At 51.1% G+C, this 27166-nt stretch overlaps 2 protein-coding genes across 2 annotated transcripts; both read left to right on the top strand.

The window, feature by feature from the left end:
* Positions 1-1880: 1880 nt before the first annotated feature.
* Positions 1881-7544, top strand: LOC112613293 (leukocyte immunoglobulin-like receptor subfamily A member 4). The gene is made up of 8 exons (XM_025368663.1): positions 1881-1982; positions 2137-2172; positions 2359-2643; positions 2804-3103; positions 3341-3637; positions 3872-4174; positions 7013-7063; positions 7208-7544. Exons 1-8 carry the CDS (start codon positions 1949-1951, stop codon positions 7399-7401), a joined length of 1500 nt encoding a protein of 499 aa, XP_025224448.1. The 5' UTR covers positions 1881-1948; the 3' UTR covers positions 7402-7544.
* A 9970-nt stretch (positions 7545-17514) lies between these two features.
* On the top strand, positions 17515-23536 carry LOC112611932 (leukocyte-associated immunoglobulin-like receptor 1). Its single transcript, XM_025365887.1, has 7 exons — positions 17515-17548; positions 17977-18012; positions 19263-19640; positions 22004-22162; positions 22881-22931; positions 23080-23240; positions 23531-23536. Exons 1-7 carry the CDS (start codon positions 17515-17517, stop codon positions 23534-23536), a joined length of 825 nt encoding a protein of 274 aa, XP_025221672.1.
* The last annotated feature ends 3630 nt before the right edge of the window (positions 23537-27166 follow it).

The raw sequence follows: 27166 nt of genomic DNA, 5'->3' as shown, positions 1-27166 counted from the left end.
CCCATCCAGGGCTTCCAAGGTGAGTGTGATCTGTCTAAGCCCTCACCAAATGCTCCATTCTGTCTACTGACCACGCCCCTCTAGACTCTGCCATGGAGAATCTCATCCCAATGACCATGCTGCCTTGATCCTGGTGGCCTCTGGGGGATGCTCCTTCAGGCTCAGTACAGCCAGAGAAGGCCCCAGATGACTTCCCTCATGAAAACTCAAGATGAGTATGGATTTACTACTTACAGTTTGCAGAACCTTGGAGAATCTGCAGAAAAAAACTGAGATAGGGCCGGAAGAATCTGGAGGAGCTGGAGGCATGTTCTGGGTGAACAGCGTGCTGCTGCATTCAAGAGGACTGTTATTTTTTTCAGGTGCAGGTTGTGCAAGAAGGAGTTAATCTCACAGCTGCAAGGGGGATAACGTTGGGAGGGTTTGCTTGTAAAGGTGGTCCTGAGCTGGCATCTAGTTCCTAAACATGGCTCCTGGAATGTTCCCTATGTTCCTAAGAGATAAACTGGGGTTGTGTGACTGCAGCACTGAATTCTGCTGTGTCTTGACTAGGCTGTTTCTGCAAACAGTGTAGCTCACTGTTGATGAGCTAGTTAAAAAAAAAAAAAAAAGCTGGCAAACACCAGCTTTTCCCTGGTTTCCCTGTGACTGACCCTTATGCCTACGTGGTCCCCCACCTAATAACAACCTTGAACATTGAGTCTTAAGCAGGTTTGCCTGGAACCAACACTTCACATGTGTTGCTACATTTTTTTATGCTGATGGAATGATTAAGACAAGACACAGATTTTCACAGCTTACGACTAGCATTCTTGATCTTAAATTTATTTTGGTAAAGTTTTTTTTTTTTTCCAAAAAGGTAAAAAAAAAAATTACTCTTCTAGAAGGATAAAATGGACACAAGTTTTTATTTAGCTTACTATTAACAAGGAAACGGGAAAAATATTAATACTGAATTCAAAGAATAATCCAAAGAGCAGACATTTATAGGCTGGTAATGTTTAAGGGGATTAAAAAATGAGGCTAATTTTTAAAAATTTTTAGTATAGAGATGGGGTTTCATCATGTTGGCCAGGCTGTTCTTGAATTCCTGATCTCAGGTGATTCACCCGCCTGGGCCTCCCAAAGTGCTGGGATTACAAGTGTGAGCCACCGTGCCCGGCCATAGAATTGATTTTTAAGTGTGTTAATTCTACCCACTACTTTTCACCACAGCAACATCTGCCTATGTCATTTCTAGTCAGCTGTCTCTTCTCAGATATACTGCATGCTGTCCATCTCCCCCATGCACGTGATCTTACAAAGAACACTTCTCCCAGAGTTGACTGAGAAATCGGGCCTGTCCCGAGGGGATGGTTGCAGCCCCTACTGTCCCGGAGCATCAACTCTTCCAAACTTAGCATCTGCCCAAGGTTGTGGCTGGCAAGGCGGAGTCCAATGTGACCTCCCACTCACACGTGGGATAGATGTCCAGGTGTGGCAATACCACACACAGCCTGTTTTTCACACACACACACACACACACACACACACACACAGGGGAGATGGAGCCTCCTCCATAGGGAGGCTCTGAGAGGGAAGGAGGAGCCGTCAGTCCCTCTCACCGGGAAGGGGCTGAATCAGGAAGACCCCGGGTCTGTTTGCTGCTACATCCTGGCCCTTGGTGAGACAACGACAGATTAGATAGATGAAGCCAAAGTGAGGGGAGAGCTCATTTCTGTCTGTAATATCTCCAGAGAGCCTGGTGTTCACCCCCAGGACAAGCCCTGGGGAAATGACAGCTGGGCTCCTGGGGAGGGGCAGTTCCTCTTTCTGTGGGGCTGCTGATGGGATGACCTCGTGATGGGGAGGACTCAGACTCCGTGTGCCTACACACCATGTGTCTGTCTGTCTACGGGCACCGTGCTCACATCTGCCTGCACAGCCAGGGCCAGGAGGAGGAGATGCCATGACCCACATTCTCACAACCCTGCTCTGCTTTGGTGAGATCTTAAGAGGGGGAGGAGAGACCCTAGTCTAAAAGAGAGACCCGAATCCATAGCCAGGCCCTGGTCAATTAGGACACCCCAGGGGCTCAAGGAAAAGAAGACCTGCTCAGGCTTTGGGGGCAAATCTCTCACAGGGAATCTCTTCCAGGGCTGAGCCTGGGCCCCAGGACCCACGTGCAGGCAGGTGAGTCTGTCCCCAGCTGTCCCAGGTCCCTCCTCCTCTCTGGGGACAAGGGACCACCCCTGGGCAGGTGGGGGTGGAGACAACAGTTCTGGGCTGACTGATGGGGATGACGGGGGGTCCTGGGGCTGAGAGCCGGAATCTGAGGGTTGGGGACATCTTCAGACCTAACCTGTGGTTTCCTTCCAGAGAACCTACTCAAACCCATCCTGTGGGCCGAGCCAGGTCCCGTGATCATCTGGAAAAAGCCCGTGACCATCTGGTGTCAGGGCGCCCTGGAGGCCCAGGAGTACCGTCTGGATAAAGAGGGAAACTCAATGTCGAGGCACATGTTAAAAACACTGGAGTCCGAAAACAAGGTCAAATTCTCCATCCCATCCATGATGTGGGAACACGCAGGGCGATATCACTGTTACTATCAGAGCCCTGCAGGCTGGTCAGAGCCCAGCGACCCCCTGGAGCTGGTGGTGACAGGTGAGAGGACACTCAGGGGTCCCAGCCCCAGGCTCTGCCCTCGGGAAGCGGGTCAGCTCTCAGCTCTCAAGGGGTCTCCCTTCTCACAGCCCAGCCTTGTGGGATAAAGTGGGAGGTGTGAGCCCCACGTAAACACAGCTGCCCTTTGCTCTCCTGAAAGCCTACAGCAGACCCAGCCTGTCCGCCCTGCCGAGCCCTGTGGTGACCTCAGGAGTGAACGTGACCCTCCGGTGTGCCTCACGGCTGGGACTGGGCAGGTTCACTCTGATCGAGGAAGGAGACCACAGGCTCTCCTGGACCCTGGACTCACACCAACACAACCATGGAAAGTTCCAGGCCCTGTTCCCCGTGGGTCCCCTGACCTTCAGCAACAGGGGTACGTTCAGATGCTACGGCTATGAAAACAACACCCCGTACGTGTGGTCAGAACCCAGTGACCCCCTGCAGCTACTGGTGTCAGGTAAGAAGCCGTAGCTTTTCCTTACACAAAGTCAGGGCAGCGGCTGAGCTGTTGGGAGCCTTACCCTCAGGCTAGCCCACGAACAAGAAAAGACGAGGGGAAGACGGGGGCCCTGGGGACACAAATACAGGATGAGAAAAAAACAAGGACACTGGAAACCCTAGTGAGGAAGGCTGCAGAAGAAAGGGGCGCGGGAGGAACCAGCACCTCCAAGTCCCAACTTGACTTTCCCTCCAGGTGTGTCTAGGAAGCCCTCCCTCCTGACCCTGCAGGGCCCTGTCGTGGCCCCCGGAGAGAACCTGACCCTGCAGTGTGGCTCTGATGTCGGCTACATCAGATACGCTCTGTACAAGGAGGGGGGCGATGGCCTCCCCCAGCGCCCTGGACAGCAGTCCCAGGCTGGGCTCTCCCAGGCCAGCTTCACCCTCAACCCTGTGAGGGGCTCCCACGGGGGCCAGTACAGATGCTACGGTGCACACAATGTCTCCTCCAAGTGGTCGGCCCCCAGTGACCCCCTGGACATCCTGATCGCAGGTGAGGAGCCCAGCGGGTTGTCAGGCACCCAGGGTCTGCACAGGCCCTGCCGGGGGAGCCCAAGTGGTGATGGCCGGGATGGGGCCGGGGAGTTCCCAAGGGAAGGAAAGACAGACAGAGACAGGGGATGGGCGGGGAGGGGAGACTCAGACTGAGGGTCCCAGAGAGAGGCCTGGGGGTGGCTCAGCTCAGAACGAGGTGGGGCAACCCTTCACCCATTCTTCTTGTCTCTAGGACAGATCCCTGACAGACCCTCCCTCTCAGTGCAGCTGGGCCCCACGGTGGCCTCAGGAGAGAAGGTGACCCTGCTGTGTCAGTCATGGGGTCCGATGTTCACTTTCCTTCTGGCCAAGGAGGGGGCAGCCCATCCCCCGCTGCGTCTAAGATCCACTTACAGAGCTCAGCAGTACCAGGCTGAATTCCCCATGAGTCCCGTGACCTTGGCCCACGCGGGGACCTACAGGTGCTACGGCTCACGCAGCTCCGACCCCTACCTGCTGTCTCACTCCAGTGAGCCCCTGGAGCTCGTGGTTTCAGGTGAGGGCCCTGACCCTGTCCTCTCTGAGCTCGAAGAGGTTCTTGGAAATGAAAAAGGAGAGCTTCCAAGGGAATGTCCGTCCGTCTGTCTCACTTGCCCACTCCTCTTCTTCCTCCATCAGCACCAGCCTCTCTGAGCCCTGAGCCTCTCTCAGCGCAGGCCCTGCCCCCAAGAGAGCTCAGGACACTAGGAAAACAGGAGAGTGAAGGGGGAGGGTCCAGCCCATGGGAGGGTGGAAATACACAGGAACCTCCGACCCAGGGGAAGGTCTAGCCAGGGGAGTGTGGAAATAGATGGGGACATCCCACCCTGGGCTCCCAGCCCTGAAGTCTCAGTAGGGTAAAGAGTGGAGAGGACTGGAAGGAGGTGGGGGTGAGCCTCGGAGGAGATGAGATTAGACTGAGGGTGGAAGACGGAGGCCCCACATGCTCCCCTCCTGATGTCTCCATCTCAGAATCAACGTCTGGGTGTCCCAACCTCTAAGTCCTGACCCCATGGGAGATGAAAGTGCAGTTACTCTGACCCAGTATAATATTCTAGACTTGTCTCAACCTTATCTCCAATATTCAGGAAAGGGGTCTATTCCCCAGAGGAGCAGAGGGGAGAGTGGACAATAGGGGCATGGTCCACGTGGCTTCCTGTGGCCCCAAGGATGGGGCAGGTGTTCCCTCTGTGGTGGTCAGAGGGGAGGGAGGTGTCCTAGGACCAGGCAGGAAGGAGGGGGCAGTGATGATGGGCAGAGGAGTTAGGTCAGTCCTCCCCTATCTGAGCAGGATTTGGGGTCCGGGGGTCCAGGCCTGACATGGACAAGGGGAAGACGCTGAGGCTGATGTTTATATCAACCATAAAAAACTGGAAATTTCACTTTTATATTTCCAAATTGTAAGCCCCTCTTTCTCACCTCAACTATGAATATATATGTAGTTACATTATATTTTTTAAAACAAATATCTAAAGCCACATATACATATGTGTCTACAATCATTGTATTAATCAGTTCTCACACTGCTATAAAGAACTACCTGATGGGCCAGGTGCGGTGGCTCACACCTGTAATCCCAGCACTTTGGGAGGCCGAGGCAGGTGGATCATGAGGTCAGGAGATCGAGACCATCCTGGCTAACACGGTGAAACTCCATCTCTACTAAACATGAAAAAATTAGCCGGGCGTGGTGGTGGGTGCCTGTAGTCCCAGCTACTTGGGAGGCTGAGGCAGCAGAATAGCGTGAACCTGGGAAGCGGAGCTTGCAGTGAGCTGAGATCGCACCACTGCACTCCAGCCTGGGCGACAGAGCGAGACTCCCCTTCAAAAAAAAAAAAAAAAGAACTACCTGAGGCTGGGCACAATGGCTCATGCCTGTAATCCCAGCACTTTGGGAGGCCAAGGCAGGCAGATCACCTGAGGTCAGGAGTTAAAGACCAGCCTGGCCAACATGGCGAAACCCTGTCTCTACTAAAAATACAAAAATTAGCTGGTCGTGGTGGCAGGTGCCTGTAATCCCAACTACCCAGGAGGCTGAGGCAGGAGAATCTCTGGAACCTCGGAGGCAGAGGCTGCAGTGAGCTGAGATCGCGCCATTGCTCTCCAGCCTGGGGGACAGACAAAGACTCTGTCTCAAAAACAAACAAACAAACAGAAACCTACCTGAGATTGGGTAATTTATAAAGGAAAGAGGTTTAACTGACTCACCTTTCCACAGGCCATACAGGAAGCATGGCTGGGGAGGCCTCAGGAAACACAATCATGGCGGAAGGTGGAGGGAAAGCAGGCACGTCTTCTATGGCTGGAATAGGAGGAAGAGAGAGGACGGGGAGGTGTTGCCCACTTTTAAATAACAAGATCTCATGACAACTCACTATCACGAGAGCAGCAAGGGGGAAGTCGGCTCCCACGAACCAGTTACCTCCCACTGGGCCTCTCCTCCAACACTGGGGATTAACATTCAACATGAGATTTCAAAGGGACACAAATGCAAACCATGTTAATCACATATATTTCATAAGCCATGTTAATCACATATATTTTATATGAATATATGTACTATGTACATATGTAGACACAAACATATATTCAAGTATTCATTCCTATGCTTAATATTTTCCATCATTTTTTAAATATTTATTTGTTTTTATTTTTTATTTTAAGTTTGGGTATGTTTTTAAATATTTGCTTTCACCTTCCAATCTAGGTTCATACTTCAAAAAAGCAGAAATGATGTTTTTCTGTCCCGCTCAGTCATTATCATTTAGAAAAAAATATTTTCATATTTAAGTATATCACATTGTTGGTGTTCCTAACTATACGAAGAATTAGTTAACAAGACAGTAAATGAATGATGAAACTGCAGGGGAGCTGGCTGAGGCAGCACGCAGCAGGGGCCATCGCAGCCTTCAGTCCTTGTACTCCTGACTTTCAAGAGCCACTGAGGACCAGCTCCTCATCCACAGAGACTGGGTCCTCATCCACTGAAAAATGGAAATTTCTATCCCTGGGGGAATTAGTTTTTATGTTTTTGTTGCACAAGATTGCACATCCAAGACAGCACACAAGAGCTCAATTCTTTCTAGTTGGGAGATCATTCTTCTCACTAGTCCTGAGCTCTTGGGCTCAAGGAAACGTTGTTCCAAAGTGACTCAGACACAAGATCTGAATTCCCAGAGCAGAGAGAGGTTGAAAAACCCAATGACATACCAGGGGAGGCCTGCTAGAGCAGAGAATGTGTTCACTAAGGATCTACATAAAGCCACACCATGAGAGATGGAGGAATATAAGAAAGCAGAGCCCAGGGGAGAGGCTCTTCAGCTTCTCACCAACATCCTTGTTCTTTGATTTTTAGGAGCAACTGAGACCCTCAGTCCAGCACAAAATAAGTCAGATTCTAAGACTGGTGAGTGAGGAGATGCTCCCAGTTATGGGGCTGGGCACAGAGGGTCCTGTCAAGGGGAGGTGGGTGCCCTGGGTGGACATTCAGGGGTCCTGGGTAATCATGATCTGCCCTGACCTCTGTGACCTCTTTGTCCACCATCCCTAGCCCCACACCTCCAGGATTACACAGTGGAGAATCTCATCCGCATGGGTATAGCTGGCTTGGTCCTGGTATTCCTTGGGATTCTGTTATTTGAGGCTCAGCAGAGCCAGAGAAGCCCCACAAGGTGCAGCCGGGAGGTGAACAGCAGAGAAGACAATGCACCCTTCAGAGTGGTTGGGCCCTGGGAACAGATCTGATGATCCCAGGAGGTTCTGCAAGACTGGGGCAGCAGTTGGGGAAGTGTCTGCTGAGAATATCAAGGGGAAGAAGCATGGGTCAGGTGCAGGAAGGTGTCTGTAGAAGATGCTTCCTCCATTAAACTGTGGTGCTTTCCTCCTCATTGTTGACTCTCCTTGACTGCCCCTCCCTTCCTTTTTCTTCCCTATGATGGAAGGCTTTGCCCCTATGGTGAGTTTGGGTCTGCCCCACTGCTCCACTTTCAGGTAATACATCTTTCTTTATTTCTAGCTAGTGCATTTTCTGATGTGTATTACTGGGACTATCTTTTCAGCTCATAACATGGAATTTGCTTTTGATAATTAAATCCATGTGCAAAAATCAGATTTGCATTTGCAAAATTTAAGTTCAAAGTGATGCCCTACCACCTGTCACTCTCCATCTGTTGTTTCTCTAGAAATACAGTCACTAGGAATCAAAAGAGAGGTGTCTGATGGAAAAGCCTGCTGTTGTGCCCATAGACTGGCTTCCTGAACGACGACAAAAACGTTTTCTAAAAAGCATCTATTTGTGGAATTTGTTGATGACTGTGGTATAAACGCTCCCTTCATGGGCAGCTTCAAGATTCTCACATGACTGCACCTTCCCCGACCTGCTGTCACACCCCAGTCAGAGCTGGTGGTCTTGGGTTGATCTTGGGTGAAAGGTCCTGACCCTGCCCTCTCTAAGTTGGAAGGTTCGGCTCAGGCCCTGCCCCCAGGAGCGCTCTGGGCAGAGATGGAGTGAAGGGGGCTCTGAGGGAGGCTCGGCCACAGAGGAATTCGCCCCTCAGAGGAGAGGAGGCCAACAGGGGTGCTCCCTCTTCTCCTTCACCTGGAGTCCAGCAGGTGCTAGGTGGGAAGAGGGAGGGTCTTGGAGAGGCCACCGGGCAGATGGAGGGGAGAGCTTTGAGTGGAGGTGGGGCCTGCAGGATAGCTCCAATTCCTCAGTCCCTTTCTGTGCCCATTCCCAGGACCTCCAGGGATCCCAGCCCCCAATCCACAGGCTCCTCCTCCACACCGGGTGAGTCACTGAGGCCTCTGGGCTCGGAGAGAGGGCGGCCTCCTGCAGGGCAGTCCTGAGTCTCCCAGAGGATCCCATTCCCCTCAAGGACTCAAGCACCGTCTTCCCTCTAGAGCCAGAGGAGGGGCCACAGGCTCCCAGGGGCTCAGGCTGGGCTGGTGAGGGTCGAGGCAGAGGGAGATGCTGGGGCCAGCCTGGGGAAGGAGCAGCCAGGCTGACGTGGGGAGCAGGGCAGTCCCAGCCCTCCCCTGCCTGTCCTGACCTAACAGGCCATGAGGACCAGCCCCTCACCCCCATGGGGTCAGGCTTCCACAGGGGTGAGTGCAGGGCTTTGAGTGGGAGGTGAGTGGGGTCCAGGGGAGCAAGGGCTGAGTTCTGTCATCAGTTTGAGGCTCCTCTGGTGATGGTGACATGGATAGGCCCCTCCCCTGCCTGGGCCTCAGTTTCTCCAAGTGTAAAGGCAAGAGGCCTCTGGGTGGGGAAGTTCCTTTCAGCTCTGACTCCCAGCTGGGACCTCCTGGGTGAGGACACCTCCCAGGGAAGCCTCCCAGGACCCGATTCCATAGGGGCCTGTCCTTTCCCACCTGCAGCAGTGACGGTGACCTGGGGCAGGGGAGGGGAGCAGAGGCTCATGTGGAGGAGGCTCATGTGTCCAGAGGGTCTGGGATCCTCCCAAGCCACCCCCCTCCCCACCCAGGGAAAACCAGAGCCAAGCCCAGGGAAAAGCAGTTTCCCTTCCTGTGGGTCCACAGCTGTGGGGACCTGGACGGGCAGCAGCAGGCTCTGAGTGACCACATCCGTGTACCTCTCTGTCTTGGAGGGTCCTGCGGTCTCCTCTCCCACAGCTGGAGCCCCCAGAGCAGGCATCACCATGTTCGTGCTTCTCTGCCTCAGTCAGTGATGGAGGGAGAAGGGGCTACCAGGTTCTCCACGAGCCTCCCTCTTACTCCAGCCCCTGGGCTCTCGGGGTTGGGGGGCACAGTCTTTCGGGGCTGAGGGTGATAAAACAGGGACGGGTTTTGGACTAAGCTGGAGGACCGGGAGTGAAAGAGATCTTGGGATCCAGTCTCTGGTTCCATTTCAGGAACCATTCCTTCCCCAAACCCTCCCCATGGGCTGAGACAGGCTCTGTGATCACCTGGGAGAGGCCTGTGTGTCTGGTGTCAGGGGAACCTGGAGGCCCAGGAGTACCGACTGGATAAAAAGAGGGAAGCCCAGGGCGGGGTGCGGTGGCTCACGCCTGTAATCCCAGCACTTTGGGAGGCCGAGGCGGGCAGATCATGAGGTCAAGAGATTGAGACCAGCCTGGCCAACATGGTGAAACCCCGTCTCTACTAAAAATACAAAAATTAGCTGGGTGTGGTGGCGGGCACCTGTAGTCCCAACTACTTGGGAGGCTGAGGCAGGAGAATTGCTTGAACCTGGGAGGTGGAAGTTTCACTGAGCCGAGATTGTGCCACTGCACTCCAGCCTGGTAACAGAGCAAGACTCCATCTACGAAACATTTTAAAAAAAAAAAAAAAAAAAAAAAAAAAAGGAGGGAAGCCCAGTGCCCTGGGACAGACAGAGCCCAGTGCAGCCTGGAGACAGGCTGAGTTCTCCTATCACGTCCATAACAAATGAATATGTAGGATGACATTACTGTCACTATTTCAGCCCCAGTGACTTGTCAGAGCTCACTGACCCCCTGGAGCTGGTGGTGACAGGTGGGAGGACACCTTGGGGTCCCAGCCCCAGGCTCTGCCCTCAGGAAAGGGGTCTGCTCTCAGGGGTGTCTCTCCCTCACAGCCCAGCCCTAAGGGATATGGTGGGAGGCTTGAGCCTCAGAGATCACACGGCCTCCTTCTCTCCTAGGATTCTACAGCCAATCTACCTTCTCAGCCCCCCTGAGCCTGTTGTGACTTTAAGAGAGGACCCTCCAGTGTGGCTCACGGCTGCAACTGGACAGATTCATTCTGACTGAGGAAGGAGAACTCAGTCTCTCCTGCACCCTAGACTCTCAGCAACACCCTAGTGGACAGTCCCAAGCCCTGTTCCCTGTGGGCCCCATGACCCTCAGCCACAGGTGGGTGTTCGGATGCTATGGCAGTAACAGGAACACTCTTCAGGTGTGGTTGGACCCCAGCAACTCCCTGGGGCTCTTGTTCTCAGGTGAGGAAGTTGGAACACCCTTCAGGTGTGGTCGAACCCAGCGACTCCCTGAGGCTCCTGTTCTTAGGTGAGGAAGTCCTGTCTTAACCCCAAACGTTCTTTGAGGCATCAGACAGGTTGCTGTGGATCTCACTCCCAGGCAAGCCCCAAGTGTGAGGGTGGAATGAGGGGAACAAGGGCTTCTGGGGCCAGAGACATAGAGTGTAAGTGACAGTGAGATCTGCAGAGCCAGAGGAGGACAAGGGATGTATTTGACTAAAAACTAAACTAAAGGCAGGTAGCCTGGCGCCTAGGAACCAGACCCGAAAGCAGGCCTGGGCCTGCCTGACCTAAGCCTGGCAGTTAAAATTCGACCCCTGACCTAGCAACTGTTGTTATCTGTAGATTCCAGGCGTTGTCTGGAAGGACATTGTGAAACCTCCCGTTCTGTTCTGTTTCACTCTGACCACCGGTGCTCTGCTCGCAGTCCCTGTCACGTACCCCCTGGCTTGGTCAATCAGATCACGACCTTCTCACGCAGACTCCCTTAGAGTCGTGAGCCCTTCAAAGGGACAGAAGTTGAGCACCTGACGGGCTCCCAGCTGATTAAAGCCACTCCCTTCACTATCTCGGTGTCTGAGGGGTTTTGTCCGCGGCTCGTCGTGCTACACATGAAGAAACACCAGAGCACGGTGGTTCACACCTGTAATCCCAGCACTTGGGGAGGCCGAGGCGGGAGGACTGCTTAAGCCCAGGAGTTCGAGACCAGCCTGGGCAACATGGTGAGACGTCCTCTCTACTGAAAATACAAAAATTAGTGGAGTGTGTTGGCGCACACCTAGAGTCCCAGCTACTTCAGGGGCTGAGGTGGGAGGATCACAGGGGAGATGCCTGACCACCCCCTGGTCTCAACTCCAGGCAACGGGACGACGACGGAAGTGAGCTGCTTCACCCACAGGGTGCCCTGGCCATTCAGAATTTCCAAACCTCCCACTCTAGGGCATGCAGATGCACAGCAAAGACTCCATTTGGTAGCAGTTATGCAACAACTTGTATTCAGATAATCTCACATGAAATAAAATTAAAGTTAAATTAAGTATAATAAAACCAACATCTGGACAGAGTTTATTTTTGGAAGAAGTTTAAGCAAAGGCAGTCATAAGCATGTAAATAAATTCCAACTCATTTACTAATTGTAAATTATTTTTATTTGTAACATTTATTTGTAAAAATTATTTGTAAACTCATTGTAAATTAAAATATTAAATTTACAGTGGACATGCAAAAAAACTTGTAAATAAATGCATTATGAAGTAATACTAATTTCTTTATTGGGTGTCAAAGGAAACTTGTAACTTAAGACACTTTTATTTTACCAACAAATAACAATTATCATGAAGAGAAAATGGGCCAGGTGCGGTGACTCACGCCTGTAATCCCAGCACTTTGGGAGGCAGAGGTGGGCGGATCACCTGAGATCAGGAGTTTGAGACCAGCCTGGCCAACATGGTGAAACCGTGTCTCTACTAAAAGTGCAAAAATTAACTCGGGAGGCTGAGGCAGGAGAATGGCGTGAACCCGGCAGGCGGAGCTTGCAGTGAGCTGAGATCCGGCCACTGCACTCCAGCCTGGGCGACAGAGCGAGACTCCGTCTCAAAAAAAAAAAAAAAAAAAATGCAAAAATTAGCTGGGCGTGGTGGCAGGCACCTGTAATCCCAGCTACTCAGGAGGCTGAGGCAGGAGAATCGCTTGAACCCGGGAGGCAGAGGTTGCAGTGAGCTGAGATCGCACCATTTACACTCCAGCCTGGGTGACAGAGCAAGACTCCATTTCCAAAAAAAAAAAGTGTATGTATCAGCAAAGAATGAAGGAGGCATCTGGGGAAAGTGTGGCTGGGTGAAGGCCGAGAGTTGACCCACCTACTCACACCTGCACACACATGCACGAGTATGCATACACTCACATTCACACATGCACATTTGCACACATATGCACACACCCACATGCACACACATGCACACAGACACATCAGGAGAGCCCCAAGTCCGCCATAAGCTGGGACATGTTGGTGTCTCCACTACACCCACAGGGTCAGATGCTGTCACTACTGAGACTAAAACAGAAAATCACTCTGTGAGACACTAGGGGGCGAGATCATCTCATTTAGCTTAATTTGTGTGCATGTCTTCAAAAAAGAAACAGTAACGCTCGTGTACTCACGTATATACACATACGCATATGTGCACACATATACCCACACACACGCACACATGTGTCCACACACACATATATACTCACACACATGCACACAAACACATATATACGCCCACACACATGCATACATGGGCACACACACATATATACACACACACATATATCTCTACACACATATGTATCCACACACATGCACACGTGCACATGCATATATACCCACACATACACCCCACACACATGCACACACTCACATATATGCCCCCACACACATGCTCACACATATATACCCACATACAAACATACCCACACACACACGCACACGCACATATATATCCACACACACGCNTTTTTTTTTTTTTTTTTTTTTTTGAGACGGAGTCTCGCTGTGTCGCCCAGGCTGGAGTGCAGTGGCGCGATCTCGGCTCACTGCAAGCTCCGCCTCCCGGGTTCACGCCATTCTCCCGCCTCAGCCTCCGAGTAGCTGGGACTATAGGCGCCCGCCACCACGCCCGGCTAGTTTTTTGTATTTTTAGTAGAGACGGGGTTTCACCATGTTAGCCAGGATGGTCTCGATCTCCTGACCTCGTGATCCACCCGCCTCGGCCTCCCAAAGTGCTGGGATTACAGGCTTGAGCCACCGCGCCCGGCCCCCACACACATATATACTCACACACATGCACACGTGCACATGCAGATATATATCCACACACAAGCACATGTTCACACACACATACCAAGACACACATGCACACACCTATATACCCACACACATGCACACATGCACATGCACATGTATACACGCACATGCACATATACCCACATGCACACTCACACACACATACAGCCACACACATGCACACACATATATACCCACACACATGCACACACATATACCCACACACATGCACATGTGCACACGCACATATATGCCCACACACACACAACGCTCACACACACATACACTCACACACACATACACACACCTATACCCACACACACGCACACACATACTCACATACTAACACAAGCTTTATATACTTTCACTTGCACGCAGTACTATTTAACTTTTCACTTGTTAATTTCTTAAGGGGTGGAGTACATCTCATTGGGTTTTTAATGATGCTTCAATTAAATAAAACAGAGTTTGTTCAATGGAAAATGCCAGACAAATGCTGACTGTTGTTATCTTTTCTATTTTCGATGCATGTGTATTTTGGCTTTTTTTTTCTAACACGAAAAATAATTTACAAGCCCTTTTGTAAGCTGCATGTTCACTTAAATATCCTACGAAGGTAGCCTGCCCCGTTACTCTCCTGCAACAACCACTCATACATAGGTTGTCGCACATCCCACTCAGCACACACCTTCCTTGAAGACCTTCGGTTTGTGTGATAATGTGCCCTCGCTCTCTCCCTGCCAGCCTTTCCCACGTAGAGAGACAGTTTAAAATGTTTCACTATTTTTAGGCAGTCCCTGGCACTATGTATTCACCGTGCCTGTTTTTAGGCAGTCCCTGGCACTACTGTATTCACTGTGCCTATTTTTAAGCAGTCCCTGACACTACCGTGTTCACTGTGCCTATTTTTAGACAGTCCCTGGCACTAGGTATTCACTGTGCCTATTTTTAGACAGTCCCTGGCACTACCGTATTCACCGTGCTTTAGTGTCCCTGCATATGGTGAGTTTTCACAGGTATTTGATTGCTACCTTTTCTTCCTGTTTTTTTGGGAATTGAGGGTGGTCGTTTTCACACAGAAAGAGAAGTTTTTCCCAGGGACAGTGATTCTGACCGCAAAGCTGAGATACCCTGAGCATGTGAGGGATGCTGTGGGTGGCATCCACAGCACCCAGACCTCCAGGGCCACTTCCTGAGTTCTGTCCACTGCAGATGCCAAAGGTCTGGACTTCCCTTTCTCAGAGCCTTGCGTCAGCTGGGCAGGGTATTGAAGAAAAGATTATCCAATGGCCTTTGTTAAATCACAGTAAGGGGGACTTTATTCACAACCATCACTGTGGATGGAGGGACCACGGGGATGGGATTTTGCAGTGTGGGAAATAAAACGGGTTCAACCTCAAATACACCATGAACAAGGGAGAATTTATGCCAAGGAGCAGGGAGGGAGAGGTCAGTGGATGAGACATTACAATCAGGAAACCTCATAGGTGTGGGGATTCTGGCTAAACCAGGATTCTTGCTGAAGGTGGGCAAGGGTGACTGGACATCACGTGGAGGATGAGGAACCTGATCACATATCAACGGTGAGCAGATAACTAGGGTTAAACTGACTTAGCAGGATTCTTGCTGCAGTTGGACAAGGAAGAGACAAACACAGAGGCCCAGAAGTCAGGGCTAGTTGGAAAAGAGCTCAGAAGCACCTGAGATGAGCATGATCAAGGAGAGCATCTCTGTGAAGGGAGAACGTGGGCCTGGGCAGGTGTTGGGTAAGTGAGTGTGGAGAGTTCAGTCCAGGAACCATAAAGCACATGGGCCTTGATGTATGGTGAGATCACAGACCCAAGAATCTTATTCTCTTTTTACTGAAGAAATGTGATCACTAGGGCTGTCTCTCTTGAGCTGGAGAATGAAGTCTCGGGAAACTCACAACTCTGTGCCTTTGCAGAGGCTGAGTTCACCTGGTACCAGGAGGACACTACAGCCAGTACTGTGGGCCTCTCCTTCACCTCTACCAGACCACACCTTGCTAACCCAAAGAACCTGAAAAAACAACTTTTCCAGGACCTTAACTCTGCCTGGGAGTACCCCCGCCGGTGCCCTGGCTTCTACTGGCAATTCCCTTGGCTATGATTTGGAGAAGTCTCGGGCTCTTAACTCCATGCCCTGATTCCTTGGTCCATCTCCTCTACTTGGTGATGGCCCCTTGCCTGGGAGGTCACCATGACCTCAGAAGCCCCAGGGTGAGGTGGAGTTCTCAGCTTCCTCCCCCGTGTGAGCAGGTGATGGAATTTCAAAGCAGGCCACTGCAGATTTCAGGATCCAAGGCATGTCTTTACCTATCTGGAAGCACTGTGGCAAATAGAAAATTCAAAAAGAATGAAGATCTACAGAAATGTAGTCTTTCGGCGCTATCAAAGGAGCTCTTAAGAGTGGCCTGAGAGTAAAGTGTAGACTTCCGCGAATGCACAGATAGAGGAAATGATGAAGATTCCCAGTCTTCAGGGATGGGGCTAGGCGGCCACCCTTCCCTATTCACAGAACCCATGTTCTGTACCATAAATGGGCAAGGGAAGCCCGTCAGGGCACCGACCAGAATCCACCACCATCCCAGGCCTATCTAGGTGTCTGCAGGATCCTCAGTCCAGGAAGCCCCATCCACAAATGTTTGCACATTGTTTCTTTAGTGCATTCACATCTGCAGACTAGGGAGCATTCAGTTTAGAATGAGGACATTTGAAAGCATCAGACTGGCCATGTCCAGCCTCCTCCCTCAGTTCTGCACGCTGCTGCAGTTCCCTCTAATGACGGGATATAACCTGGGGCCAGGTGAGAGAGCAGAACTCAGGTATCAGAGTCACATCCCAGTGACACAAGGTGTCAGGGACAGGAACATGCTGTCCTACCCCCCACTCCATCCCTCCACAGCCCAGCAGGGCCAGCTCTGAGCCCACCCAATACTAGGCTGAGAAGGGGCAGGGACAAGGACATAATAGCCCCACCTAGGGTGCAGCCCCCCCTGGAGAACACGAACAGAACTAGGATGAGTATCCTCTCAATGTGCCAAATCCCTCTGTGCTATGCATCTTGCAGATATGACAATATGAAGTTGTCAGGATAATTTTATGGTTCCTTTTTTTGCCTGTGGGGAATCTAAGCATTTGTGTGGAAATGTGTTGCCAGAGAACCATCAGCCTATTAGAAGCTGAAGCCCAGCCAGTAAGTTTCCCAGGCCCCATTATACCCTGTCTGTCCATCCATCCATCCATACATACATACCTCCATCCACCCATCCATCCGTGCATCCATGTATCCATCCATCTATCCATACATCCATCTATTCATCATTTATTTATCCAACCACCCACCCACCCACCCATCCATCCATCCATTCATCCACCCACCCATCCATCCATCTATCCATGTATCCATCCATCCATTATTCATTTATCCATCCATCCATCCATGCATGCATCCATCCACCTCCCCATCCATTTATTTATCCATCCACCCACCCATCCATCCATCCATCCACTCACCCATCCATCCATCTATCCATGTATCCATCCATCCATCTATCCATGTATTCATCCATCCATCTTGCCTCCATCCATCCATGCACACATCCATCCATCCATCCATGCATCCATCTATCCATCCATTTATTTATCCGTCCATCCATCCATCCATCCACCCATCCATCCATCGATCTATCCATGTATCTATCCATCCATCCATCCATCTTGCATACATTCATCCTTCATCTCTCATCTATCTATCTGTCACCAGTTAACAATGTGTGGGTTTTATCTGGATATGGGCTCAGCCTAGTTATGAAATATCTCACTAGAAACGCCTTGCAGAAACTAAGGCCTCCCTGTGGTCACACAGCGGAAGCTGAATTTGGACTGAGAGCTGACAGCCTTCCTTCCTGTGAGGCATGTATGTTGAGTCCTGTCATGAGGCCCTGTGAGAACATTTTGCACTCTTCTGGACTGCAGGACCTGTCCTGACATCACAAGACAAGGACAGAGAGGACTGGAGAGGCTGAGCCATGAACCTCCCTCCCACCACCTTCCTGGGCCTCAGTGAGTTTGGGAACAAAGGTGGGAATTGAGAAACAGAGGGGTGAACGGCTTGGGGAGGGGGTCCAGGCCCTATCTGTGGCCCAAGATGATCTGATGCCCTGGGAGAGGAGAGTCACCCTCTGCAGGTACCTGCCCGCTTGGGGTCACCTGGGTCCGAGGTGATCACAGAGGTACCTGAGGCCTCTTATATATCACAGAAATTAGAGATGGGGTTGGGTTCAACATAAGACAGGCAGAGGAGTATTTGGTAGAGGCGTTTCCTTGGAACTTTGCCTGGGGAAGGAAACCATCCTACTGAGAGTTAAGGTTGATGAGGGTGGTTTGGAGACTACAGGCAGCTCAATCTTTTCCCTCATCACACTGACCCTTGGCTCCAGTTGAAGGCTGACCGGTGGTGGGTGGTGTTCTCACTAGGGCTTCTCTTCCAGTGCTCTGCCTGGCCCAGATGATCCACACACAGGAAGGTGAGTCACGTCTGCAGGACTCCCCACCCCAACCCCGAGGGTCACTCTGGGTGGGAGTCATGTGGACTCTGGGAGGCATCCAACACCAATTTACACAACGCGAACGTCCCCCTCAGTCCTCTCCCGACAGCTCCACATACCTGCAAGATACCAATAGTTGATTTCAAGAACCTCCAAAACTGGACCTCTGCTTGTCACCCACACAAGGGTGATTCTCCATCACCCTCCACCCTGCTTTCTTTCTCAGTGGCTGTCCTGGACCAGATAGCAGATATCTGGTCCTGGACCAAATAGCAGACAGGTATCCTGGATTCTTCTTTTGTTAACTCGCCTTTAACCAATCAGAGAATTCTGTTGATTTTTACCCCCGATACGTTCTGGAGAACCTCTGCCCACATTTCTTGCCAGAAAGAAAACCCACTTCCCCTGTCTAGAGGGGAACCAGAGATCATGTGACAGCTCCAGCATGTCCCGAGGGCTGCAGGTCCCCAGTTCCCTCTTTCTGACCTGTAATCTTAGTTGTAGGCCACTAGAACTAAGCTCACCTCTTGATGCAAAATGGCTGTTGTTGCTCCAGCCATCACATTTATTTGCAGGCTAGAAGGGAAGGAAAGGCAGATTTTTTTTTTTCTTTTTTGAGATGGACTCTCCCTCTGTCGCCCAGCCTATAGTGCAGTGGCACCATCTCGGCTCACTGCAACCTCCGCCTCCCAGGTTCAAGCAATTCTCCTGCCTCAGCCTCCCGAGTAGCTGGGATTACAGGTGGACACCACCATGCCCGGCTAATTTTTATCTTTTTAGTAGAGACGAGGTTTCACCATGTTGGCCAGGCTGGTCTTGAACTCCTGACCTCAGGTGATCCACCCGCCTTGGCCTCCCAAAGTGCTGGGATTACAGGCGTGAGCCACCGCGCCCAGCCAGATTTTTTTTTTCCCAACAAAGGGCCCTCCTGGCCTAATTAATGCTCTTTAACATCCCTTCTGGGGAATTTCACCAACAAGGCTCCATCTCATTGGCACAGACACCATCACGCGGCTGCACAGAACTGATCCTGGGATTGTGAAGTATGCTGTTCTATTCCGTAAAGCACTACACCCAGCTCAAGAGTGCTCTGACTCAAACGAGGGCACCAAGTGCCGATGCGCTGGAGGTCATGGCAGTCTCTGCATTATTTCCTTCCTGCCCTTCACAAGGAGGGGAAGCCCATTCCTCATGGAGGACACTAACATCCTGCTCTGCTTCCCTCCTAGGGCCCCTGCCCAGACCCTCCATCTCGGCTGAGCCAGGCACCGTGATCCCCCTGGGGAGGCCTGTGACTATCGTGTGCCGGGGCCCGGTTGGGGTTCACACATTCCGCCTGGAGAGGGAGGATAGATCCAAGTTCAATGATACTAAGGATGTGTCTCAAGCTAGTCCATCTGAGTCCGTGGCCAGATTCCGTATTGACTCAGTAAGTGAAGGAAATGCCGGACGTTATCGCTGCCTCTATAGGAAGTCCACCGAATGGTCTCAGTACAGTGACTACCTGGAGCTGGTGGTGAAAGGTGAGGACGTCACCTGGGCCCTGCCCCAGTCTCAGCTCGGCCCTCAGGTTTGCCCCCAGGTCCTAGGGTCCCGTCCCAGCAGGGGTGGCTCTGTCCACAGCCTCCCCCTCTCCCTCTGCACATATCCCTCTGCCCTCACTGGACACCACAGAGGGCCTGGACACTCAGCCCTAGTATTGGGTGGGCTCAGAGGTGGCCCTGCTAGGTTGTGGAGGGATGGAGTAGGGGATAGATCTCATTCAAGGGAATGACTGTCTTTTCACTCAGGAAGTCCCTGCTCCCTATTCCTTTCCACTGAGGCAGAACCTGCCACAGCCCCAGGCAACACATCCCCTCGGGTGTGACCCACCTCCCATTGGGCAGGTGACAGGGTCTGACCAGGGCTGGATGGAACTTTGGGGGAAACTTTGGTTTGATATCATCCATGCTTCTGTGAGTGGTCAGCCTTGAGATGTCCTGGAGCTGGGGTCCAGCGAGGAGGCTCCCCCATACCTCAGGGAAGGAGAAAGTAGGCATTTCTCCTTTAACGCTGAATGTCTTTTCTCCTTTTTCTCTCTGTTCTGCTGTGACCCACATGGCAGGGTCAGATTCTCAGTGCCCCGGAGTGGCCCCTGTCGTCCAGCCCTGGAGGGCATTCACCTGCTTTATCCTGAGGCTGTGACACTACCCTAAGTAATTTAGGGTACCTATGAGTTGGTACAGTGAACCCCCTTGGTGAGGTCAGCCTCAAATACAACTGGCCCCAAGTCCAGTTGAGGAAGCTCCTGCCTCATCTATGTTAGTCCATGGCCCAGGGACCAGCTGGTGCCTGGTGCCATTGTACTGGGACCATTGTACTGGGGTTAGGAGCATGTTCTGAGGGAGTGTCCGGACCCTCAGTGGAGCTGGAGAAGACAGAGTACTTTCCCTGGGCCCCCATGTCTCTGTGTCCCTTTCCTGGGAGTCCTGAGGGTCTCGATTATAATGGAGAGGGCCAGGTGGATGGGGCAGGAGATGAAGGCCAGGTTGAGCAGGGATGCACAGAGGAAGCCCCAGCTCCCCACCCTTCTGCTCATTCGCAGGAGTCCGCGGGGATTTCAGCTGCCCCTTCCTGGGACCCCTCCTCAGCTACCGAGAAACAGAAGCCTCAGCCTGGGATGTCTACTCCCAAGGACTTCTGTGCTGGGACTGTGCTGTGGGGGCCTCAACCCTCTCCTGCTTGAGGTTGGGCTTGGCTTTTTATGGGGTTGAGACTGGCATTCTCTCAGCACTGGAGCCCCACATTTTCCAGCACTTCAATTCCAATTTATAGGATTTTTGTGTCTGATCCTCGAAAGCATTTCCTTTCGACAACAACACAAAGGAAATGCTCTTTTCATTACCATGTGGGGGAAGAAAATGAGGCAATGATTTTTAAAGTCCCATGGTTTTCTAAGGCAGCCAGACTCCACACTCGGTCACCGACCGGCGCTCCCCAATGCCCTCTGGAAGCCTCTTCTACTGTCCCCACTAGATCAGCACTAGCAAGACCTGAGCGTCCGCCATGTGGAGAGTGAGAGTGGATGGCGATACTGGTCACAAATGGGGAGGGCATCGCACCACACCTGTCCTGGGAAACCCTGGATGTGTGGACCCCTCTGGGAAAGGGTCTTCTGGGGAGGGACTCCAAGAGGGTGACGAGGAGAAAGAGAGTATCAGAAAGAAGTGTGTGTATCTGCATGAGTGTGTCTGCGCGTGTGTATCTATATCATACATCTACCTATCTATATATCAAGTGTGATTTTTAAATATGGGAAACATGATAAAGACCACATATCTGTGTGTATCTGTGTGTGTCTGTGTGTGTGTGTGTTCCGGGTGTGTTTCCGTGTTTATATTGCTATATATATGCACCTAGAGAAGTATATAGGTACAATTTTAAAATACGATAGTAAAAAGATGACAAAGATTTCAAAGGACACTGATATAAAAGATACAAAAGGATGGTCCTTTTAGGGGATGTATATATCCCATATCACAAACCCTTTAAGGGGATGTTGCCTCAGGGCAGGGCAGTGGTTCCTGACACGTGACGAGGATGAAAAGTGACTGGGTTGAGCGCCCACCCTGATTCTGAAACAGACAGCTACCGCTCTGCCTCCCTGTTGGCCTGTTGGGGCTAAGTGGTCACCATTGTCTGGACCTTAGTGTGCCTAAGGGCGGGTTCCAATCTCCTCTTCTCCCTCTGCTATTTGAACGGAGCATTCTAGGAGGCTGTGAGCCCAGCATGAGACCTCTCTGGACCCTTCCTATCCTCCCACTCCCTGTTCCCAGGGTCCTGGTGCTCCTGGTCCTATTCTGGCTTTATCAGTGTCTGTAGGACTCATGGCTTCAGCACCATGGAGGAAGAGTGACATCCTCATGGTCCTTGTAGTCTGAGCTCTTAGGACCTGCAGATCTCAGAGTTCTGACAATCACCACCTCTATAGACGGTCTGTGCTTACTGATCCACTGGGGCTGGGGATCCCACCAGCAGACCCAGCCCAGCCCCTGCCATCAGTACCCAGGGTCCTCTTCACTGGGTGCTCAGAACTATGTCCCCAGGAGATCCCTGGACATTAAGACAGAGGGGACTCTCCAAGGGATGGGTGAGCAGAATGCATCCTTCCTTTCTTAGGGATGGACACACAGGGGCCATCCTAACTTTATCCCATTCCTGATTCCTTTTCCAAGAAGCTCAGATGATAATATTTAAAGCTGTGAGTGGAAAAATGGGAAGTCTATAAAAGTTACCCAGGAGATAAAGGGGCTGAGATGAGCTGGGCAGAGCAAAGGCAGCCCTGGTCCCCGTGGAGCTCCCAGCCCCTCACCCAGAGCCAGATCAGCAGACTCCAGGCTGGGAGCACACATAAGGTTGAACCAGGGATCCCAAGCTCTGCCCCTTCCTTTGAGGGGAACAGGGGTCCTGCCTCTTGCAGTGGGCTGGGTGGACACTAACCGGGCACTGAAATCGGATTGCATCCTTGTAAATACAGAAGGCATGTTGTCCCCCCAGTTGACTCCTAGGGAATTCTGGTTCCAAGAGAAGGTGAGAATCACCCTATATCTTGCAGCTGGGTTTGATCAATGGCAGTTGTGAATTGGGCAGCCTCACCCTGAACCCAGCGCCTTCTACTTGACTCTGTATAAGACTTGGCTGTTGTGAACCCAGGGACCTCAAGGTGCTGTGGGTGGTTGCCAAGGAATCCAGGGCTGGGGCATTTCCAATAAAGGGACTGTCACACAGATGGCTCAGGATGCTGAGGTCAGCCCAAGAAGGGGAGGAGACGCTGCCTCAGTCCTTCATGAGTGTTTTCTGATTCCTAGGAGCCCCTGATGAAGTCAGCCCCTCACCCACAGAAGCAGACTCCTCCTCAGGTAAGTCATCTATGTACTGTGTGGAGGGAAAGTGCTGGGTTTTGGAAGCAGGGTCTGTCCAGGAAAGTGCAGAAGGAGCTTCTGTTTCAGGGATCCTGGCCTGGGCTGGCTCTTCTCCACCTGTCAGTGATTCTTCTTCTGCTCCCAGCCCCCATCACCCAGAACTGCAAGGTGAAGAACATTGTCTGCATGAGCCTGGCCGGCGTGGTCTTGCTGATCCTAGCAGTGATCCTGGCAGAAGCTTGGCACAGCCAGAGGGGGGCCAAGAATGACCTTGGCAATGCGGACAAGAGGGCTCCCCTCAGACAGGTTAGACCCCAGGATCCAAAAGAGACATTCCAAATGCTCTGAGGCTCACCCTGGAGCCCAGGGAGATCCAGAGCCCATCTCGGACTGTGCGCTTCATGGAGCACCTCAAGGGAAGGGTGCCCCTGTTGGATCCGGACAGAATCTGAGTTGGACATTGGGGAGCAGCAGTGACATGCCCCAGCTTCTCCTCGGTTTCTCAGTCTCTTGCATCCAAGGATTTTCCTTAAGGTCTAATACTCATAATCACTACCCTATACCCTCCTCCTTTGTAATTCTCTTTTGTCTCTCAGGTCTAAGACAGGATTTCATTTCTCTTCAACCTTCACCTCTCTTTCCATTTTCCCCATTCTCCTACCCTGTGTCAGAGGCTCTCACAGCCCAGCCCAGGTTGTCTCCTGAGGGTTTACTCCTGTCCCTTTGGTGATATCGCCATTTGGGACCTCCCTTTTACACCTGATTAGACGACTCCCGTGTTGAAATCTCCAAACTCTCTTCTTCCTCCCGGAACCCCACTTCACAACTGCCTGCTGGGAATCAGGAACTGTTACCTCATTGTCCTGGCTTTCCCAAAAAACGGATACCAGTCACTGACATAAGCCAGGCTGGCCCCAAGCTGCACCTCCTTTATGGTGACTCAACCCCATTATAATAATCCTGTTTGTCTCTTATTGTAATTTTTGACTGAAATTGCATTTTGTCTGATATCAGTATAAGTACCCCCTGCTCTCTTTTTGCTTCCATTTGTGTGAAATAACTTTTTCTATTCCCTCACTTTCGACATACTTGTATTCTTAAAGCTAAAATGAATCTCTTTTAGGTTGCAGAGTTGGATCTTATATATTTAATTCAGTCACTTTGTGTCATTTAATTGGGGAATTTAATCCATTTACATTTAAAGCAATTATTTCTAGGTAAGAGCATATGACTGACATTTTGTTGTTTTCTGATTTTTTTAGGCTAATAAAAACTTAACTTCTATTGTATGCAAAATTTGTATGTTTTAACTTCTGGTATCCACATATGCTATTGATGTAACAGTTTCCAGGTTTTATATATTATGTATCCATTAACAAATTATTTTAGGTGAAACTACTGTTAGTATTTTTGTCTTTTAACTCTTTTACTAGAGTAAAAGTGGTTTCTACACTGTAATTACATCACTGGACATTCTGAATTTGACTATGTTTTACTTCACAGTAAGTGTTATGCTGTTATTTGTTTTCATGTTTTCATTGTAATTTTATTTCAAATTGAAGAACTACTGTTACCATTCATTGTAGGCAGTTCTCGTGGCGATGAGTTCCATGGCGTTTATCTGTATGAAAAAGTATTTATCTCTCTTTTATGTCTGAGGGATAACCTTACTGGATGTTTTATTCTTTGTTGGCAGGATTTTTTTTTTTTTTTTTACCTTCAGCACTTCAAATATATCATCCAACTCTCTCCTGGCCTGAAAAATTGTTGCTGAGAAATCTGCTGGTAGCCTTATGTTTCCTGTATGTTATGAGTTGCTTGCTTCTCTCTTGTCATTGGACACATCAGGCACTTTCCATCTGCTGAAGGAAGGAGGAGTTGACCAGCCCTGAAACATGGAATTGAGATTCTCTCATGAGAGGGGCCAAGGTCTCTTCCCTGTGTGCCCTGGGAACAGCACCCATGCAGAGAACCAAAGATACTATGGTTCAGCCAGGCATGGTGGCTCACGCCTATAATCCCAGCACGTTGGGAGGCCGAGGTGAGCGGACCGCCCGAGGTCGGGAGTTTGAGACCAGCCTGATCAACACTGAGAAACCCCATCTCTACTAAAAATACAGAATTAGCCAAGGGTGGTGGTGCACGCCTGTAATCCCAGCTACTCAGGAGGCTGAGGCAGGAGAATCACTCGAACCTGGGAGGCGGAGGTTGCAGTGAGCTGAGATCGCACCACTGCACTCCAGCCTGGACAACAAGAGTGAAACTCCATCTGGAAAAAAAAAAAAAAAAAAAGATACGATGGTTCTTCTAGCTCCTACCCGTAGGCATGGTCACAGCCCAGGGACTCTCTGCATCTCAAGCTTCCTCTTGAGGAATCCCCCAGGTATGAGAGCCTCTGTTTGACTATATCTGCCCGCAAGGTCCCCAGAATCACTGTTCCATGCTGGGTGCCAGGGAAACCCTAGGGTGACGTGAGGCATTCGGTGACACTCTCCTCTTAGGGACAGAACCTCAGAGTGGGAGGTATCAGGATGAGCCCACTGAGAACTCCCTATCCCTGCAGATCCTAGTGGGCAATATAGGGTGTTTATTCCCTAAAATACCACTATCTGCTGGTATCAGGGGAGCACAGGCAGCCCCCAGCACTTCCGCTAAGCCCAGCCATGCTCACAGGTGCCCTCAGGAGACAGCCTGACCCTCCAGTGTCATTTGGTGTCTGGCTTTCACCGACTTGTGCTGGCCAGCAATGAGGGAGAGGTTCACATCTCCTCTGGGCTTAGATGGGCAGCTCTGACTTCCCCCTGGGCCCTGTGAGCCACACTCATGGGAGCCGGCACAGACACTATGGTGGACACAGTGTTTCCTACCTGTAGTCAGCTCCCAGGGCCCCACTGGACAACTTGGTTGCAGATGAGGAGCTCCCGTTTAGCCCCCTGTCTTTTTTGTTTGTTTGTTTTTGTTTTTGTTTTTGTTTGAGACGGAGTCTTGCTCTCACTGCAAGCTCCGCCTCCCGGGTTTACGCCATTCTCCTGCCTCAGCCTCCCGAGTAGCTGGGACCACAGGCGCCCGCCACCTCGCCTGGCTAGTTTTTTGTATTTTTAGTAGAGACGGGGTTTCACCGTGTTAGCCAGGATGGTCTCGATCTCCCGACCTTGTGATCCGCCCGCCTCGGCCTCCCAAAGTGCTGGGATTACAGGCTTGAGCCACTGCACCCAGCCTGTTTTTGTTTTTGACAGAGTCTTGCTCTGTTGCCAGGCTGGAGTGCAGTGGTGCGAACTCGGCTCACCACAACCTCCGCCTCCCAAGTTCAAGCAATTCTCCTGCCTCAGCCTCCCAAGTAGCTAAGATTACAGGCACACTCCCCACACCCGGCTAATTTTTGTATTTTTAGTAGAGACAGGGTTTCACCATGTTAGGCAAGATAGTCTCAGTCTCTTGACCTTGTGATCTACCCACCTTGGCCTCCCAAAGTGCTGGGATTACAGGGGTGAGCTACCGTGCCCGGCCTAGCCCCCTGTCTTGATTATATGCTCAGGGCCCTGGGACCAGGGTCATCCCTGGTGATGAGGGTCCAGGGAGAGGGTCCTAGAGTAGAGGAGAAAATGAGGCAGTGATCCAAGGAGAGCAACTTAGAAAAGGAGAGTGAGAGGCCTGGAGATTATACAGACCCACACCAAGAGTCTAACAGGAGCTGAGAGAGAGGAGGCCAGTCTCCCAGTTCAGGGTCCAGGACTTGTGGGAACGGGCTGCTTTGTACACACTACAACCTTGGTATTTCCTAGAAATGTTCAAGAAACCCTCCCTTTGTCTGAGCCAGGACCCTTAGTGTTCTTGGGAGAGAATTTGACCTTGCAGTGCTACTCAGAGATCTGGTTGGGTACCTTCTGTCTGTCCAAGGACAGGTCACTTACGCCTCCCCAAAACCATCGATTGAAAGACATGACCTTACTCTCTCAGGCCAAGTTTACACTAAGTCCTTTGACTTCAGCCCACAGGGGGACCTACTAGTGCTGTGGTCCACATAGCTCTTCCTTATGCCCAGTGACCCCCTAAAGATTTTGGTCTCAGTACAGGAGCTCCAAGCACCACATCCATTAAGATTCTAAACCCTCAGCATGCATCCCTGTGCTAGGAGAGCCCTGGCCTGTATAGAAAAGGAAGAAAAAACAGCAGGGACCAGTCATAGGGCAAACCCATCTCAGAAAGGGATGAAAAAAGTCATGAAAGTGGGG

Source organism: Theropithecus gelada, chromosome 19 (assembly GCF_003255815.1).
Source record: "Theropithecus gelada isolate Dixy chromosome 19, Tgel_1.0, whole genome shotgun sequence".
NCBI lineage: Eukaryota > Metazoa > Chordata > Mammalia > Primates > Cercopithecidae > Theropithecus > Theropithecus gelada.
Note: the sequence above shows the minus strand (reverse complement) of the source record. Positions and strands in the feature narration are given on the sequence as shown.

Coding starts and splice junctions, on each gene's coding strand:
- LOC112613293 (XM_025368663.1), top strand. CDS start 1,949: ATGACCCACATTCTCACAACCCTGCTCTGCTTTG. Junction 3,104..3,340: donor CCTGCAGCTACTGGTGTCAG/GTAAGAAGCCGT, acceptor CTTTCCCTCCAG/GTGTGTCTAGGAAGCCCTCC. Junction 3,638..3,871: donor CCTGGACATCCTGATCGCAG/GTGAGGAGCCCA, acceptor TCTTGTCTCTAG/GACAGATCCCTGACAGACCC.
- LOC112611932 (XM_025365887.1), top strand. CDS start 17,515: ATGAACCTCCCTCCCACCACCTTCCTGGGCCTCA. Junction 18,013..19,262: donor GATGATCCACACACAGGAAG/GTGAGTCACGTC, acceptor CTTCCCTCCTAG/GGCCCCTGCCCAGACCCTCC. Junction 22,163..22,880: donor GGGGACTCTCCAAGGGATGG/GTGAGCAGAATG, acceptor TCTGATTCCTAG/GAGCCCCTGATGAAGTCAGC.